Source organism: Pseudopodoces humilis, chromosome 6 (assembly GCF_049639895.1).
Source record: "Pseudopodoces humilis isolate 2021_Gansu_Grassland_sample_001 chromosome 6, ASM4963989v1, whole genome shotgun sequence".
NCBI classification, from domain to species: Eukaryota; Metazoa; Chordata; class Aves; order Passeriformes; family Paridae; genus Pseudopodoces; species Pseudopodoces humilis.
Genome location: NC_142205.1, coordinates 1,852,016 through 1,871,819, shown reverse-complemented (window position 1 = coordinate 1,871,819; position 19,804 = coordinate 1,852,016). Strand labels below are relative to the sequence as shown.

The 19,804-nt window shown below is 32.0% G+C and overlaps 1 protein-coding gene across 6 annotated transcripts in view; it reads right to left on the bottom strand.

The window, feature by feature from the left end:
* ZNF638 (zinc finger protein 638) overlaps window positions 1–19,804 on the bottom strand; it is a 76,350-nt gene that overhangs the window by 31,366 nt on the left and 25,180 nt on the right. For 5 of the 6 annotated variants that reach the window (XM_088056160.1, XM_088056156.1, XM_088056158.1 and 2 more), the window contains exons 6-11: window positions 18,928–19,241; window positions 17,842–17,988; window positions 16,436–16,561; window positions 13,474–13,532; window positions 11,588–11,628; window positions 8,138–8,197 (exon numbers count right to left, since the gene is read on the bottom strand). In XM_088056160.1, the coding sequence (XP_087912286.1) occupies window positions 8,138–8,197; window positions 11,588–11,628; window positions 13,474–13,532; window positions 16,436–16,561; window positions 17,842–17,988; window positions 18,928–19,241 (747 nt within the window). The remainder of the gene's footprint in view (window positions 1–8,137; window positions 8,198–11,587; window positions 11,629–13,473; window positions 13,533–16,435; window positions 16,562–17,841; window positions 17,989–18,927; window positions 19,242–19,804) is intronic. The other variant, XM_088056157.1, reaches the window with a different exon arrangement.

Here is a 19,804-nt window from a genome sequence, read left to right as displayed (position 1 = left end):
TTTTTCTTTTCCATTTTTTTCCATTTTTTTTTCCCATTTTCCAAAGTTTTCTTCCCATTTTTTTTTTTCCCTTTTTTTTTTCCCATTTTTTTTTTTTCTTTTTTTTTTTTTTTTTTTTTTTTCCCATTTTTTTTTTTTTTTATTTTTTTTTTTTTTTTTCCAGTTTTCTTCTTCCCATTTTTTTTTTTTTTCCTTCCCAAAGTTTTTTCCCCATTTTCCCCATTTTCCAAAGTTTTCTTCCCATTTTTTTATTTTTTTTCCCATTTTTTTTTCCCCATTTTTTTTTTTCCCCATTTTTCCCATTTTTTCCAGTTTTCTTCCCATTTTCCCATTTTTTCCCCATTTTTCCAAAGTTTTTCTTCCCATTTTCCCATTTTTTTTTCCATTTTCAGTTTTCTTCCCATTTTTTTTTTCCCATTTTTCCCAATTTTTTTTTCCCATTTTTCCTTCCCATTTTTTCCTATTTTCCTTCCATTTTTTTCCCATTTTCCCAAAGTTTCTTCCCATTTTTCCCATTTTTCCAGTTTTCTTCCCCATTTTTTTTCCCAATTTTTTTTTCCATTTTTCCCACATTTTTCTTCCCCATTTTTTTCCCAGTTTTTCTTCCCATTTTTCTCCATTTTTCCCCATTTTTCCAGTTTTCGCTTCCCATTTATTCCCCCCCATTTTCCAAAGTTTTCTTCCCATTTTTTTTTTTTCCAGTTTTTTTTCCCATTTTTCAGTTTTCCCCATTTTTCCAAAGTTTTTCCATTTTTTTCCCATTTTTCCCCATTTTTCCATTTCTTTCCCCGTTTTCCCATTTTTCCCATTTTCCCATTTTTCCCATTTTTTTTCCCCATTTTTCCCCATTTTTTTTCCAGTTTTCTTCCCAGTTTTTTCCCATTTTTTTTCCCAATTTTTTCCAAAGTTTTCTTCCCATTTTCTTTTCCCATTTTTTTTTCCATTTTTCCCAAGTTTTTTTTCATTTTTTTTTTTTTCCATTTTTCCCATTTTTTTTTCTTCCCCATTTTTTTCCAAAGTTTTTCTTTCCTTCCCATTTTTTTTTCCCCAAATTTTTTTCCCATTTTTTTTTTTTTTTTTTTTTTCCCATTTTTTCCATTTTTTTCCAGTTTTTTTCCCATTTTCCTTTTTTCCATTTTTCCCCATTTTTTTTTTTTTTTTTTCCCCATTTTTCCATTTTCTCCATTTTTTCCATTTTTCCCTTTCCCATTTTTTTCTTTTTTCCAAATTTTTCCCATTTTTTTTCCCAATTTTCCAGTTTTTTTCTTCCATTTTCTTTTTTTTTTTCCCATTTTTTTTCCATTTTTTTCCATTTTTTTTCCCATTTTTCCTTTTCCCATTTTTTTCCAAATTTTTTCCCCATTTTTCCAAATTTTTTTCCCATTTTCCCCATTTTTTTCCCTTTTTTTTTTTTTCCAGTTTTTTTTTCCCCATTTTTCAAGTTTTTTTCCCATTTTCCAAATTTTTTCCCAATTTTTCCAATTTTTTTCCATTTTTTCCATTTTTTTCCCCATTTTCCAAGTTTTTCCCATTTTTTTTCCCATTTTTCCATTTTTTTCCCATTTTTTTTCCATGTTTTTCCCATTTTTTCCAATTTTTTTCCATTTTCCCCCATTTTTCCCATTTTTTTTTTTTCCAATTTTTTTTTCCCATTTTTTCCCATTTTCCCAAGTTTTTTTCCCATTTCCGAAGTTTGTTTGTTTTCCCATTTTTTTCCCATTTTTTTTTTTTTTTTTTCTTCTTTTTTCCTTTTTTTTTCCCCATTTTTTCCAAAGTTTTTTTTCCCATTTTTTTTTTCCCATCTTTTTTTTTTTTTTTTTTTTTTTCCTTTTCCCATTTTTTTTTTTCCATTTTCCTTTCTTCCCATTTTTTTTCCAATTTTTTCTTCCTTTTCCAAGTTTTCTTCCCATTTTTTTTCCCCATTTTTTCCCATTTTTTTTTCCCTTTTTTTTTTCCCATTTTTTTTTTCCCATTTTTTTCCCCATTTTTCCAGTTTTTTCCCATTTTTTTTTTTTTTTTTTTTTTCCCATTTTTTCCCCATTTTTTTTCCAGTTTTTTTCTTTCCCATTTTTTTTTTCCCATGTTTCCCATTTTTTTCCCATTTTTTCTCCCATTTTTTCCCAATTTTTTTCCCCATTTTTCCCGATTTTTTTTTTTTCCCATTTTTTTCTTCCCATTTTTCCCCAATTTTTTTTCATTTTTTTTCCCATTTTTCCCAAAGTTTTCCAATTTTTTTTCCCATTTTTCCTTTTCTTTTTTTCCCATTTTCCATAATTTTCTTCCCATTTTTTCTTTTTCCCAATTTTTTTCCTCCATTTTTTTTTTTTCTTTTTTTCCCATTTTCCCCATTTTCTATTTTTTCCCATTTTTTCCCCATTTTTCCCAAGCTTCAGTTTTTTTCCCAAAATTTTTTTTCCAAGTTTTTTTTTCCCATTTTTTCCCCATTTTCCCAAAGTTCCTTCCCATTTTTCTCCCATTTTTTTCCTATTTTTCCATTTTCCCATTTTTTTCTCCCATTTTTTCCATTTTTCCCAAGTTTTTTTTCCCATTTTTCCCATTTTTTCCCCGTTTTTTTTTTTTTTTCCCCAATTTTTTTTTTCCCATTTTATTTTTCCCCATTTTTCCCCATTTTCCCATTTTTTTTCCCACCCAGTTTTCCCATTTTTTTTTCCCATTTTTCCCATTTTTTTTTTTTTTCAATTTTTCCAGTTTTTTTTCCCATTTTTCCCAATTTTTTTCCCATTTTTTTCCGATTTTCCCAATTTTTTTTTTCCCAATTTTTTTCCCATTTTTTTTTTCCCCATTTTTTTTCCCATTTTTCCCATTTTTTTTTTTTTCCATTTTTTTTTTTCCCATTTTCCTATTTTTTTCTTTTCCCATTTTTCCCATTTTTTCCCATTTTTCCAAATTTTTTCTTCCCATTTTTCCATTTTTTTTTCCCCATTTTTTTTTTTCCCATTTTTCCCATTTTTTTCCCCTTTTCTTTTTTCCATTTTTTTTCCAATTTTTTTTTTTTTTTTTTTTTTCAAGGTTTTTTGTTCATTTTTTCCCCATTTTTTTTTTTTTTTTCCCATTTTCCCAAATTTTTTCCCATTTTTTTTTTTTCCCATTTTTTATTTTTTTCCCAATTTTTTTCCCATTTTCCCAAAATTTTCTTCCCATTTTCCCCATTTTTTTCCCATTTTTTCCCATTTTTTTTTTTCCAAATTTTTTCCCCCATTTTCCCATTTTTCCCATTTTTTTTTCCCATTTTTCCCATTTTTTCAGTTTTCTTCCCATTTTTTCCCATTTTTCCAAGTTTTCTTCCCATTTTTCCTATTTTTTCCCCTTTTTTTCCAATTTTCCCATTTTTCCCATTTTTTTTTTCCCATTTTTTCCCCATTTTCCCAAGTTTTTTTCCCATTTTTCCCATTTTTTTTTTTTTCCCATTTTTTTTCCCATTTTCCCAATTTTTTCCCCAATTTTTTCCCATTTTCCCCATTTTTTTCCATTTTTTTTTTTTCCCATTTTTCCCATTTTTTTTCCCATTTTTTTTTTTTTCCCAATTTTTTTCCCATTTTTTTTCATTTCCCCATTTTTTTTTTTTTCCCCATTTTTCCATTTTTTCCCATTTTCCATTTTTTTTTCCCATTTTTTCTTCCCATTTTCCCAATTTTTTCCCATTTTCCCATTTTTTCCCATTTTTTCCATTTTTTTTTTTTTTCCCCATTTTTTCCCATTTTTTTTCCCATTTTTTTTTTTCCCCCATTTTTTTTTCCCATTTTTTCCCCAATTTTTTTCCATTTTCCATTTTTTCCCATTTTCCATTTTTTTCCATTTTTCTCCCATTTTTTTTTTTATTTTTTCCCCACTTTCCCCAAATTTTTTTCCATTTCCCATTTTTTTTCCCATTTTCCCATTTTTTCCCCATTTTCCCAATTTTTTCCCATTTTTTTTCCCATTTTTTCCATTTTTTCCATTTTCCCCCCATTTTTTTTCCATTCTTTTTTTTTCCCATTTTTTCCCCATTTTTTTTTTTTCCCATTTTTTTCCCATTTTCCCATTTTTTTTTTTCATTTTTTTTTTTATTTTTTTTTTTTCTTTTTTTTTTTTTTTTTTTTTTTTTTTTTTTTTTTTTTTTTTCCCATTTTCCCAATTTTTTTTTCCATTTTTTTTTTTTTTCCCATTTTTTTTTTTTTTTTTTTTCCCATTTTTTTTTTTTTTTTTTTTTATTTTTTTTTTTTTTCCCATTTTTCCCATTTTTTTCCATTTTTTTTTTTCCCATTTTTTTCCTTTTTTTCCCCATTTTTTTTTTTTTTTTTTTTTTTTTTTTCCCAATTTTTTTTTTTTTTTTTTTTTTTTTTCTTTTTTTTTTTTTTTTTTTTTTTTTTTTTTCCATTTTCCCAGTTTTTTTCCCATTTTTTCCCAATTTTTTTTTTCCCAATTTTTTTTCCCATTTTTTTTTTTTTTTTTTTTTTCTTTTTTTTTTTTTCCCATTTTTTTTTTCCCATTTTTTTTTTTCCAATTTTTTTTTTTTTTTTTTTTTTTCCCAATTTTTTTCCCATTTTTTCCTTTCCCAATTTTTTTCCCAATTTTTTTTTTTTTTTTTTTTTTTTTTTTCCAATTTTTTTTTCCTTTTCCCCATTTTTTCCCCAATTTTTTTTCCCATTTTCCCAAGATTTTTTCCCATTTTTTTCCCATTTTCCCAATTTTTTTTTTTTTTTCCCAATTTTTTTTTTTTCCTTTTTTCCCATTTTCCCAATTTTTTTTTCCCATTTTTTTCCCATTTTTTTCTTTTTTTTTTTTTTCCCCCTTTTTTTTTTTTTTTTTTTTTTTTCCAATTTTTTTTTTTCCCAATTTTTTTTTCTTTTTATTTTTTTTTTTTTTTTTTTTTTCCATTTTTTTTTTTTTTTTTTTTTTTTTTTTTTTTTTTTTTTTCCAATTTTTTTTTTTTTTTTATTTTTTTTTTTTTTTTTTTTTCCCACAAAATTTTTTTTTTTTTTTTTTTTTTTTTCCATTTTCCCAACTTTTTTTTTTTTTTTTTTTTTTTTTTTTTCCCATTTTTTTTTTTTTTTCTTTTTTTTTTTTTTTTTTCCCATTTTTTTTTTTTTTTTTTTTCCCAATTTTTTTTTTTTTTTTTTTTTTCCCCATTTTTTTTTTCTATTTTTTTTTTTTCCCAGTTTTTTCTTTTTTTTTTTCCATTTTTATTTTTTTTTTTTCTCCCATTTTTTATTTTTTTTTTTTTTTTCCATTTTTTTATTTTTTTTTTTTTTTTTTTTTTTTTTTTTTTTTTTTTTCCAATTTTTTCCCATTTTCCCAATTTTTTTTTCCCATTTTTTTTTTTTTTTTTTTTTTTTTTTCCCATTTTTCCATTTTTTTTTTCCCAAATTTTTTCATTTTTCCCCAATTTTTTTTCCCCATTTTTTCCCATTTTTTTTTCCCATATTTTTTTTTTTTTTTTTTTTTTTTCCCCATTTTTTTTTCCAATTCTTTTCTTCCCATTTCCCAATTTTTTTTTTTTTTTTTTCCCATTTTCCCAAGATTTTTTCCCATTTCCCCATTTTTTTTTTTTTTTTTTTTTTTTTTTTTTTTTTTTTTTTTTTTTTTCCCATTCCCCTAAAAAAATTTTTTTTTTTTTTTTTTTTTTTTCCCATTTTTTCCCATTTTTTTTCCCATTTTCCCAATTTTTTTCCCATTTTCCCATTTTTTTTTTTTTCCATTTTTTTTTTTCCCAATTTTTTTCCCCCCATTTCTTTTTCCCATTTTTTTTTTCCCCATTTTCCAGATTTTTTTCTTTTTTTCCCATTTTCCCATTTTTTTTTCCCAATTTTTTTCCCATTTTCCCAATTTTTTTTCCCATTTTTTTTCCCATTTTCCCAATTTTTTCCCATTTTCCCAAGATTTTATTCCCATTTTTTTCCCATTTTCCCAATTTTTTTCCCCATTTTTCTCCCATTTTTTTTTCCCATTTTTTCCATTTTCCCAATTTTTTCCCATTTTCCCAATTTTTTTTTCCCAATTTTTTTCCCCATTTTTTTCCCCATTTTCCCAATTTTTTTTCCCCATTTTTTTCCCATTTTCCCAAATTTTTTTTCCCCATTTTTTTCCCCCAATTTTTCCCCATTTTCCTTTCCCAATTTTTTTCCCCATTTTCCCCATTTTTTTCCCATTTTTTTTTCCCCATTTTTTCCAGGATTTTTTCCCATTTTTTTCCCCATTTTCCCAATTTTTATTCCCAATTTTTTTCCCATTTTTCCCAATTTTTTTCCCAATTTTTTTCCCATTTTCCCATTTTTTTCCCCATTTTCCATTTTCCCATTTTTTCTCCGATTTTTTCTCCATTTTCCCAAATTTTTTCTCCCATTTCTTTCCCATTTTCCCAATTTTTTCCCCATTTTCCCCATTTTTTTTCCCATTTTTTCCCATTTTCCCAATTTTTTTTCCCAATTTTTTCCCATTTTCCCAATTTTTTTTTCCCATTTTTTTTCCCATTTTCCCAATTTTTTTTCCCAATTTTTTCCCATTTTCCCAATTTTTTTTTCCCAATTTTTTTCCCATTTTCCCAAGATTTTATTCCCTTTTTTTTCCCATTTTTCCCAAGATTTTTTTTCCCATTTTTTTTCCCATTTTTTTCCCATTTTCCCATTTTTTTTTCCATTTTTTTTTCCATTTTCCCAATTTTTTTCCCATTTTTTTCCCCATTTTTTTTCCCAATTTTCCCATTTTCCCAATTTTTTTTCCCAATTTTTTCCCCCATTTTCCCCAATTTTTTTCCCAATTTTTTTCCCATTTTTTCCCCATTTTCCCCATTTTTTTCCCCATTTTTTTCCCATTTTCCCAAATTTTTTTCCCATTTTTTTTCCCATTTTCCCCAATTTTTTTTCCCAATTTTTTTCCCCATTTTCCCCATTTTTTTCCCCATTTATTTTCCCATTTTCCCAATTTTTTTCCCCATTTTTTTCCCATTTTCCCATTTTTTTTTCCCATTTTATTCCCATTTTCCCAATTTTTTTTCCCATTTTTTTTCCCATTTTCCCAATTTTTTTCCCATTTTCCCAAGATTTTATTCCCATTTTTTTCCCCATTTTCCCAATTTCTTTCCCCATTTTTTTTCCCATTTTCTCAAATTTTTTCCCAATTTTTTCCCATTTTCCCAATTTTTTTTCCCAATTTTTTTCTCCGATTTTTTCCCCATTTTCCCCATTTTTTCCCCATTTTTTTTCCCATTTTCCCAATTTTTTTTCCCCATTTTTTTCCCATTTTCCCATTTTTTTTTCCCATTTTATTCCCATTTTCCCAATTTTTTTTCCCATTTTTTCCCATTTTTTTCCCATTTTTTTTCCCATTTTCCCAATTTTTTTTTCCCATTTTTTTCCCCATTTTCCCAAATTTTTTTTTCCAAATTTTTTTCCCATTTTCCCAAGATTTTATTCCCATTTTTTTCCCATTTTCCCAATTTTTTTCCCCATTTTCCCAAGATTTTATTCCCATTTTTCCATTCCCACATTCCCATTTTCCCAAGATTTTATTCCCATTTTTTTCCCCATTTTCTCAATTTCTTTCCCAATTTTTTTCCCATTTTCCCCATTTTTCCCCATTTTCCCAATCTTCCCATTCCCACATTCCGTTTCCCATTCCCCATTTTCCCAATTTCCCATTCCCACATTTCCCATTTCCCATTCCCATTTCCCATTTTTCCCACATTCCCGTTTCCCATTTTCCCCATTTCCCCATTTTTCCCATTTTTTCCCATTCCCACATTCCCATTTCCCATTTTTTTTCCCAATTTTTTTCCCATTTTCCCAATTTTTTTTCCCAATTTTTTCCCCATTTTCCCAAGATTTTATTCCCATTTCCCATTCCCACATTCCCATTTCCCATTCCCATTTCCCATTCCCATTTCCCATTTCCCATTCCCACATTCCCATTTCCCATTCCCATTTCCCATTCCCACATTCCCATTTCCCATTCCCACATTCCCGTTTCCCATTCCCACATTCCCATTTCCCATTCCCACATTCCCGTTTCCCATTCCCACATTCCCATTTCCCATTCCCACATTCCCGTTTCCCATTCCCATTTCCCGTTTCCCATTCCCACATTCCCGTTTCCCATTCCCATTCCCACATTCCCGTTTCCCATTCCCATCTTTCCTCACCGCTCGCTCCTTTCCTCCCTTTCTTCTCTCCCGGAGTTTTCTTCCCTTTCTCCTTTTTCCCTACGAAAAAATTCCCGAAAAAACTCCGGAATTGCGAATTCCCACGGAATTCCAGGAACGGGAGAGGAATTGGAGGGAAAATCGGAATTTTCCAGGGATTTTTTTGGGATGAAATTTGGATCGAAATTACAAATTAATAGCTAATGAGGAATGAGGAATTAATGAGGAATTAATGAAGAGCTAACAAAGAATTAATCGAGAACAAATCAATAATTAACAGAGATTTAAAGAAGAATTAATAAGGAATGAACGAGGAATTAATGGAGAATTAATGAACAATTAATGAGGAATTAATGAAGAGCTAACAAAGAATTAATCGAGAACAAATCAATAATTAACAGAGATTTAAAGAAGAATTAATAAGGAATGAACGAGGAATTAATGGAGAATTAATGAACAATTAATGAGGAATTAATGAAGAGCTAACAAAGAATTAATCGAGAACAAATCAATAATTAACAGAGATTTAAAGAAGAATTAATAAGGAATGAACGAGGAATTAATGGAGAATTAATGAACAATTAATGAGGAATTAATGAAGAGCTAACAAAGAATTAATCGAGAACAAATCAATAATTAACAGAGATTTAAAGAAGAATTAATAAGGAATGAACGAGGAATTAATGGAGAATTAATGAACAATTAATGAGGAATTAATGAAGAGCTAACAAAGAATTAATCAAGAACTAATGAAGAATTAACACAGATTTAAAGAAGAATTAATAAGGAATGAACGAGGAATTAATGGAGAATTAATGAACAATTAATGAGGAATTAATGAAGAGCTAACAAAGAATTAATCGAGAACAAATCAATAATTAACAGAGATTTAAAGAAGAATTAATAAGGAATGAACGAGGAATTAATGGAGAATTAATGAACAATTAATGAGGAATTAATGAAGAGCTAACAAAGAATTAATCGAGAACAAATCAATAATTAACAGAGATTTAAAGAAGAATTAATAAGGAATGAACGAGGAATTAATGGAGAATTAATGAACAATTAATGAGGAATTAATGAAGAGCTAACAAAGAATTAATCGAGAACAAATCAATAATTAACAGAGATTTAAAGAAGAATTAATAAGGAATGAACGAGGAATTAATGGAGAATTAATGAACAATTAATGAGGAATTAATGAAGAGCTAACAAAGAATTAATCGAGAACAAATCAATAATTAACAGAGATTTAAAGAAGAATTAATAAGAAATGAACGAGAAATTAATGGAGAATTAATGAACAATTAATGAGGAATTAATGAAGAGCTAACAAAGAATTAATCGAGAACAAATCAATAATTAACAGAGATTTAAAGAAGAATTAATAAGGAATGAACGAGGAATTAATGGAGAATTAATGAACAATTAATGAGGAATTAATGAAGAGCTAACAAAGAATTAATCGAGAACAAATCAATAATTAACAGAGATTTAAAGAAGAATTAATAAGGAATGAACGAGGAATTAATGGAGAATTAATGAACAATTAATGAGGAATTAATGAAGAGCTAACAAAGAATTAATCGAGAACAAATCAATAATTAACAGAGATTTAAAGAAGAATTAATAAGGAATGAACGAGGAATTAATGGAGAATTAATGAACAATTAATGAGGAATTAATGAAGAGCTAACAAAGAATTAATCAAGAACTAATGAAGAATTAACAAAGACTTAAAGAAGAATTAATAAGGAATGAACGAGGAATTAATGGAGAATTAATGAACAATTAATGAGGAATTAATGAAGAGCTAACAAAGAATTAATCGAGAACAAATCAATAATTAACAGAGACTTAAAGAAGAATTAATAAGGAATGAACGAGGAATTAATGGAGAATTAATGAACAATTAATGAGGAATTAATGAAGAGCTAACAAAGAATTAATCCAGAACAAATCAATAATTAACAGAGATTTAAAGAAGAATTAATAAGGAATGAACGAGGAATTAATGGAGAATTAATGAACAATTAATGAGGAATTAATGAAGAGCTAACAAAGAATTAATCGAGAACAAATCAATAATTAACAGAGATTTAAAGAAGAATTAATAAGAAATGAACGAGAAATTAATGGAGAATTAATGAACAATTAATGAGGAATTAATGAAGAGCTAACAAAGAATTAATCAAGAACTAATGAAGAATTAACAAAGACTTAAAGAAGAATTAATAAGGAATGAACGAGGAATTAATGGAGAATTAATGAACAATTAATGAGGAAATAACGAGAAATTAATGGAAAATTAAGGAACGCAATGAACAATTAGCAAGGAATTATGGAGGAATTAACAAGGAAATAATGAGGAATTAATGACCAGTTAAAGACCAATTAAGGAGGAATTAACAAGGGATTAATGAGGAATTAATGACCAATTAAGAAAGAATTAAGGATGAATTAATGAAAGACTAATGACCCATTAAGGAGAAATTAATGAAGCATTAATAAGGAATTAAAGAGGGATTAATGAAGAATTAACAAGAAATTAATGAACAATTAATGAGGATTTAAGAAGGAATTAACAAGGAATTAATGAGAAATTAATGGCCGATTAAGGAGGAATTAACAATGAATTAATGACCAATTAAAGACCAATTAAGGAGGAATTAAGCAGGAATTAATAAGGAATTAACGAGGAATTAGTGAAGAATGAACAATTAACGTGGAATTAACAAGGAACTAATGAACTATTAACGAGGATTTAAGGAGGAATTAACAAGAAATTATGGAGGAATTATTGATCAATTAATGACCAACTGAGAAGGAATTAAGGAGGAATTAATGAGCAATTAAGGACCAATTAAGGATTAATGAACAAGGAATTAAAAAGGAATTAATGAGGAATTAATGAAGAATGACTTAACATTTAATGAGGAATTAACAAGAAATTAATGAACAATTAACGAGAATTTAAGGAGGAATTAACAAGAAATAAAGGAGGAATCAATGACCAATTAATGACCAATTAAAGACCAATTAAGGAGGAATTAAGCAGGAATTAATAAGGAATTAATGAGGAATTAATGAAGAATGACTGAACAATTAATGAGAAATTAACAAAAAAGTAAGGAGGAATTATTGATGAATTAATGACCAATTAATGACCAATTAAGGAGAAATTAACAATGAATTAATGACCAATTACTGAGCAATTACTGAGGAATTAAGCAGGAATTAACAAGGAATTAATGAGGAATTAATGAGGAATTAATAACAAATTTATGAGGAATTAATGAAGAATGACTTAACATTTAATCAGGAATTAACAAAAAATTAATGAACAATTAATGAGGATTTAAGGAGGAATTTACACGAAATTAAGGAGGAATTAACAACCCATTAATGAGCAATTAATGAGCAATTAATGAGCTATTAACGAGCAATGACCTGGCAGGGCCTTGGGGCTCTTGGTGCTGCTCGGAATTTTCCTGTGGGGATTAAAAACAACAAAAAAATTCCATTAAATTCCAATTATTCCTAATTAATAGAGAAATCATATAAAAAATAATAAAAATAATTCCTAATTAATATATAAATAACATAAAAAATAATATAAATAATTCCTAATTAATATATAAACAATATAAGCAATAATGAAAATAATTCCTAGTTACTATATACATAATAAATTGCCCATTAATACATAAATAATGTAATTAATACTGATATATTTTAAAAATATAATTAATAAACAATAAAAATAATTAATAATTACAATGCTAATTGAACAATTAATATATAGATAAAAATATTTATAGTTTTGTAACTGATGTCATCAGTTATTAGAGTATAATTAAAAATATTAAATGCACTTAAGTGTAATTATAGTGAATAAATAATTATTATATCAATACAAATAAATTAATTTCTATACCATGGATAAATAAAATACGGATAAATAAATCTCATTCGAATAAATATGTAAAGCAATTATTAAATATTAATGTATTAATGCATCAATGCATTAATGTATTAATAATTAATACAATATATCAATGTATTATATTTCTATACTAATAAGGGCATAAATTAATTATGCATAAATGCATAAAATATATAACAAATAATAGAATAAATATTAATATTATATACTGATTTCTGAAATCTACATTAACACATAAAAAGATATCAATGTATTATTTTAATATAATTAATTGCTTTTAATTGTTATTTTAATATATTCACAGATATTACTGGAAACCTATTAATAAACATATTAATACAAATAAATTAATGCATTTCCCAATTAATTTGAAGTGCTTGTAAACGACTTCCAATTATTTAATTTGCTTAGGAAATTGAAATAATATAGTAACAATAATAAGAATAAAAATAACAATAATAATAAAAAAATGAAATGAAATAAAATAAAATAGTAATAATAATAATAAAATAAAATACAATAACAGTAATAATAAAATGAAATTAAAATAAAATATAATAATAAAAAAATAATACACAATATAACAGTACTAATACTAATAAAATTAAATGAAATAAAATTTTATAGTAGTAATAATAAAATAAAATAAAATAATAGTAATAATAATAAAACAAAATGTAATAATAACAGTAATAAAGTGAAATGAAATGAAATAAAATATAATAGTTGTAATAATAATAATAAAATAAAATAATATAAAATATAACAGTAGTAATACTAATAAAATGAAATGAAATAAAATTTTAAAAGTAGTAGTAATAATAAAATAAAAATAATAATAGCAATAATAAAAATAAAATAAAATAACAGTAATAATAATAAAATGAAATGAAAATTCTAATAATAGTAATAATAAAATAAAATATAATAATAGTAATAATAATAAAATGAAATGAAACAAAATTATAAGATGACATGAAATAAAATAATAGAATAATAAAAAATTAATATTAATATTAATAGTAGTAAAAATAGTAATTATTATTATTAATATTAACATTAATAATAATAACATTAATAATGATAACAATAATAAATATAATAGAGTAATAAAAAATTAATATTAATATTGATAGTAGTAAAAATAGTAATTATTAATATTATTAATATTAACATTAATAATAATAACATTATTAATAATAATAATAATAATAATAATAATAACAATAATAATAAATTAAGAAATATGGAATAAAAAATACCACCTGCATGATATCTAATTAATTATAATTGCTAATAAATTCTAATTAATTTATGTAAATTTCTAATTTGGGCCCGCATTCCCGGCTGGGAATTCCCAGAATTCCCGGGATCAATTCCCGGCTCTCACTTGGTGCTCGCCGCCGCTTTTTTGGGATTCAGGACTCGCTTCTTCACCGCCTTCTTCACCTGCAGCGGGAAAAACGGGAAAATCCATCGGAATTCCCGGCCGGAATTCCCAATCCCAGTTGGAATTCCCAATCCCAGTTGGAATTCCCAGTAAAAATTCCCAATCCCAGTTGGAATTCCCAATCCCAGTTGGAATTCCCAGTAAAAATTCCCAATCCCAGTTGGAATTCCCAATCCCAGTTGGAATTCCCAGTTGGAATTCCCAGTAAAAATTCCCAATCCCAGTTGGAATTCCCAATCCCAGTTGGAATTCCCAGTAAAAATTCCCAATCCCAGTTGGAATTCCCAATCCCAGTTGGAATTCCCAGCAAAAATTCCCAATCCCAGTTGGAATTCCCAATCCCAGTTGGAATTCCCAGCAAAAATTCCCAATCCCAGTTGGAATTCCCAATCCCAGTTGGAATTCCCAGCAAAAATTCCCAATCCCAGTTGGAATTCCCAATCCCAGTTGGAATTCCCAGTAAAAATTCCCAATCCCAGTTGGAATTCCCAATCCCAGTTGGAATTCCCAATCCCAGTTGGAATTCCCAATCCCAATTGGAATTCCCAGCAAAAATTCCCAATCCCAGTTGGAATTCCCAATCCCAATTGGAATTCCCAGTAAAAATTCCCAATCCCAGTTGGAATTCCCAATCCCAGTTGGAATTCCCAGTAAAAATTCCCAATCCCAGTTGGAATTCCCAGTAAAAATTCCCAATCCCAGTTGGAATTCCCAATCCCAGTTGGAATTCCCAATCCCAGTTGGAATTCCCAATCCCAGTTGGAATTCCCAATCCCAGTTGGAATTCCCAATCCCAGTAAAAATTCCCAATCCCAGTTGGAATTCCCAGTAAAAATTCCCAATCCCAGTTGGAATTCCCAATCCCAGTTGGAATTCCCAGTAAAAATTCCCAATCCCAGTTGGAATTCCCAATCCCAGTTGGAATTCCCAATCCCAGTTGGAATTCCCAGTAAAAATTCCCAATCCCAGTTGGAATTCCCAGTAAAAATTCCCAATTCCAGTTGGAATTCCCAGTAAAAATTCCCAATCCCAGTTGGAATTCCCAATCCCAGTTGGAATTCCCAGCAAAAATTCCCAATCCCAGTTGGAATTCCCAGTAAAAATTCCCAATCCCAGTTGGAATTCCCAATCCCAGTTGGAATTCCCAATCCCAGTTGGAATTCCCAGTAAAAATTCCCAATCCCAGCCACAATTCCCGGCTGGAATTCCCGGAATTCCTGTACCCGTCCCCGCGCTCTCTCAGCCACGCTGACCCAGAACAGTTCCCAGAGTAATTCCTGGAATTCCTGGTGTTATTCCCGGTGTTGTTATTCTCGGTGTTGTTATTCCCGGTGTTGTTATTCCCGGTGTTGTCATTCCCAGAATTCACGCTGTTGTTATTCCCAGTGTTATTCCCAGAATTCCCAGTGTTATTCCTGGTGTTGTTATTCCCAGTGTTGTTATTTATTCCGGGTGTTGTTTGTTATTCCGGGTGTTGTTGCGGGTGTTGTTACCTGTCCCCCGCGCGCTCTCTCGGCCACGCTCAGCCAGACGCGTTTCCCGGTGTTGTTTCTTATTCCCAGTGTTATTCTGGGTGTTGTTTGTTATTCCGGGTGTTATTCCGGGTGTTGTTTGTTATTCCCGGTGTTATTCCGGGTGTTATTGCGGGTGTTGTTACCTGTCCCCCACGCGCTCTCTCGGCCACGCTCAGCCGGATGCGTTTCCCGGTGTTATTCCGGGTGTTGTTTGTTGTTCCCGGTGTTATTCCGGGTGTTGTTTGTTATTCCCGGTGTTATTCCGGGTGTTATTGAGGGTGTTGTTTGTTATTCCGGGTGTTATTGCGGGTGTTGTTACCTGTCCCCCGCGCGCTCTCTCGGCCACGCTCAGCCGGACGCGTTTCCCGGTGTTGTTTGTTATTCCGGGTGTTGTTTGTTATTCCCGGTGTTATTCCGGGTGTTATTGAGGGTGTTGTTTGTTATTCCGGGTGTTATTCCCGGTGTTGTTACCTGTCCCCCGCGCGCTCTCTCGGCCACGCTCAGCCGGACGCGTTTCCCGGTGTTATTTGTTATTCCCGGTGTTATTCCGGGTGTTATTGAGGGTGTTGTTTGTTATTCCGGGTGTTGTTTGTTATTCCCGGTGTTATTCCGGGTGTTATTGAGGGTGTTGTTTGTTATTCCGGGTGTTATTCCCGGTGTTGTTACCTGTCCCCCGCGCGCTCTCTCGGCCACGCTCAGCCGGACGCGTTTCCCGGTGTTATTCCGGGTGTTGTTTGTTATTCCCGGTGTTATTCCGGGTGTTGTTGCGGGTGTTGTTACCTGTCCCCCGCGCGCTCTCTCGGCCACGCTCAGCCGGACGCGTTTCCCGGTGTTATTCCGGGTGTTGTTTGTTATTCCCGGTGTTATTCCGGGTGTTATTCCCGGTGTTGTTACCTGTCCCCCGCGCGCTCTCTCGGCCACGCTCAGCCGGACGCGTTTCCCGGTGTTATTCCGGGTGTTGTTGCGGGTGTTGTTACCTGTCCCCCGCGCGCTCTCTCGGCCACGCTCAGCCGGACGCGTTTCCCGGTGTTGTTTGTTATTCCCGGTGTTATTCCGGGTGTTATTCCCGGTGTTGTTACCTGTCCCCCGCGCGCTCTCTCGGCCACGCTCAGCCGGACGCGTTTCCCGGTGTTATTCCGGGTGTTGTTTGTTATTCCAGGTGTTATTCCGGGTGTTATTTGTTATTCCCGGTGTTATTCCGGGTGTTATTGAGGGTGTTGTTTGTTATTCCGGGTGTTATTCCCGGTGTTGTTACCTGTGCCCCGCGCGCTCTCTCGGCCACGCTCAGCCGGACGCGTTTCCCGGTGTTGTTTGTTATTCCGGGTGTTATTCCCGGTGTTATTCCGGGTGTTGTTTGTTGTTCCCGGTGTTGTTGCGGGTGTTGTTACCTGTCCCCCGCGCGCTCTCTCGGCCACGCTCAGCCGGACGCGTTTCCCGTGCAGCAGCAGCGGCGCCGTCTCCCCGAACTTGACGGCGGCCATGACGGCTTCCTTGAAATTCATCTCCAGGTAGGCCTGGAAAAACCGGAATTCCCGAGGAATTCCCAAAGGAATTCCAGGATTGAGCGGGATGGGGGATGGGGGAGGGGGAGGAGGGGGAGGGGGAGGGGAAGGGGGAGGGGAGGGAAAAAGGGGGAAAAAATTTGGGGATAAAAGTGGGAAAAATGGGGAATAAATGGAAAAAAAGGGGAAAAAACCTGGGAAAATTGGAAAAAAAATGGGGAAATATTGGGGAAAAAAATTGGGAAATATTGGGGAAAAAATGGGGAAAAATGGGGGGAAAATGGGGTTAGAGAGCAGGAAATGGAGAAAAAAAATGGGGAAAAAATGGAAAAAAATGGGGAGAAAAAGGGGAAAAAATGGGGAAAAAATGGGGAAAAAATTGGGAGAAAAATGGGAAAAAATTGGGGGAAAAAGGGGGGAAATTGAGAGAAAAAATGGTGAAAAAATGGGGGAAAAAATGAGAAAAAATGGGGAAAAAAATGGGGAAATGGAAAAATGGTAGAAAATTGGGGAAAAAATGGGGAAAAAATAGGGAAAAAATTGAGGAAAAAATGAGAAAATTGGGGAAAAAATTGGGAAATATTAGGGAAAAAAAATAGGGAAAAAAATGGGGAAAAAATGGGGAAAAAATGGGGGGAAAAAATGGGGGAAAAAATGGGAAAAAATGGGTGGAAATGGGTGAAAATGGGGAAAAATGGGGAAAAATGGGGAAAAAATGTGGGAAAAAATAAATATTAGGGAAAAAATGGGGGAAAAATGGGGAAAAAATGGGGAAAAAAATGGGGAAATATTGGGGAAAAAAATTGGGAAATATTGGGGAAAAAAATGGGAAAAAATGGGGTAAAAATGGGGAAAAAATGGTGAAAAAAATGGGGGGAAAATGGGGAAAAAATGGGAAAAAATGGGGGGAAAATGGGGAAAAAATGGGGAAAAAATGGGGAAAAAATGGGGAAAAATGGGGAAAAAATGGGGAAAAAATGGGGAAAAATGGGGAAAAAATGGGGGAAAATGGGGAAAAAAATGGGGAAAAATGGGGAAAAAATGGAGAAAAATGGGAAAAATTGGGGAAAATAGGGAAAATATGGGGAAAAAAAGGAAAAATAGGGAAAAAATGGGGGAAAAAATTGGGAAATATAGGGAAAAAATAGGAAAAACAGAGAAAAAAATGGGAGAAAAATGGGAAAAACCGGGGGAAAAAAGGGAAAAACCAGGAAAAGCCTTGGAAAGCAATGAGAGCAAAGGGGAAGGAAGGGAAATATTCCCGTTTTCCCGTTGTTTTTCCCGGGAATCACCTCGTTGCGGGAGCGCAGCACGATGAGGTCGCTGACTTTCCCGAAGGGCTGAACGAGTTTCTTGATGTCCTGGTCGGAAAATCCATCGTCGGGAAGATCCGAGATCTGCAGCACGGTGCCGCAGCTCAGCAGCTCCTCCCGCAGCAGCTGGAAAACACGGAAAGAATTCCCAGAAATCCCCGGGAAAGGAGGAATGGGAGAGCAAAAGGGATTTTTTTTTTGGGGGGAATTTTGGGGTTTTTGGGTGGTTTTTTGTTGTTGGAATCAGTCGAGGTTGGGTTGGGATTGGAACAAAATGGGAATTGTGGAATAAATCTTTACGGAATTCCGGAATTCCCAGATTTTTCATCCTTGGAAGTGCCCAAGGTTGAATTGGGATTGGAACTAAATGGGAATTTTGGAATAAATCCTCATGGAATTCCAGAATTCCTGGATTTTTTTCATCCTTGGAAATACCCAAGGAAAGTTTGGATTGGAACAAAATGGGAATTGGGGAATGAACCTTTATGGAATTCCGGAATTTTTTCATCTCTGGAGGTGCCCAAAATGGGATTGGGAGTGTGGGAATTGTGGAATAAATTTTTATGGAATTCTGGAATTCCAGGATTTTTTTCATCCCTGGAAGAGCCCATGGAAAAGTTGGATTGGAGCAATTTGGGATTGTGGAATAAATCTTTAAGGAATTCTGGAATTCCCAGATTTTTTTTCATCCTTGGAAATGCCCAAGGTTGGACTGGGATCGTAAGAACCTGGGAATGTGGGAATTGTGGAATTCATCTTTAAAGAATTCCACAATTCCCGGATTTTTTTCATCACTGGAAGTACCCAAGGAAAGGTCGGATGGGGATTATGGGAATTTTGGGATAAATCTTTATGGAATTCCGGAATTTTTTCATCCCTGGAAGTACCCGAGGAAAGGTCGGATTGGAACAATTTGGGATTGTGGAATAAATCTTTAAGGAATTCTGGAATTCCAGGATTTTTCCATCCCTGGAAGCGCCCAAGCTTGGACTGAGACCAGAACAACCCAGGAATTCCGGGAATTCCGGAATGAATCCCTCTGGAATCCCAGAATTCCTCTCTCACCCTGTTGTAGGAAGCCGGATGATTTTTCCCTCCGGACGAATCCTCCTCCTCTTCCCTCTCTTTTTTCGGGATGGACCCTTCGGATTCCAGGCCGGAGCTCGTTCCCGGCCCGGCAGATCCGTCTTTCCTGGAAGTTTTGGGGGCGCTCCGAGGTTGTTTCTTCCCATTCCCGCTTATCCTGCTGGGAATTCCGTGGGATTTTCCCGATGCCAGCGATTCCTGAACCGCCGCTTGCAGGGATTTGTGTTTCTTGAACTCGGCCAAAAATCCCGGTCCCAAAGTTTTCATCACGGCTTCCAGAGCTGCTTTCCTATCTGGGAATGAGGGGGAAAAAAAATGGGAATGATGGAATTTTCCAACAGCAAATCCATGGAATTTTAAAAAAAAAAAATTAAAAAATTTTTTAATTATTTTTATTCATTTTTTTATTATTTCTTATTATTTCTTCTTATTTTTTATTATTTTTTTTTATATTTTTTTATTATTTTTTATAATTTTTTCCCGTTTTTCCTGAACTTTTTCCTTTCGCCACCCGGGAAAACTTTTCCCGCCGGATAAAAACTCCCAAGCGAAGCCACGAAATTCCCAAAATCTGGGAAAAAAAAATTCCAAATTTGGCCTCATTTCCTGCAGGGAGAAACTGGAGATGGGGGGGAAAAAAAAAACCCCAAAAACCTGGAATTTCTCGGGAATTTTTTGGGAATTTCTCGGAATTCCTGTCTAGTACTTACTAGCTCGGAGCCTTCCGCTAATTCCTGCCTTCCTTGGCTTGTTCTGGACTGCTTTTAATTATTCCTTAATTAATTTCCCGGATTGCTGTGGAGAATCCAGAGGTTACTTTGTTGGGATCATTCCCAAATATTTGTAATTTTTTTTT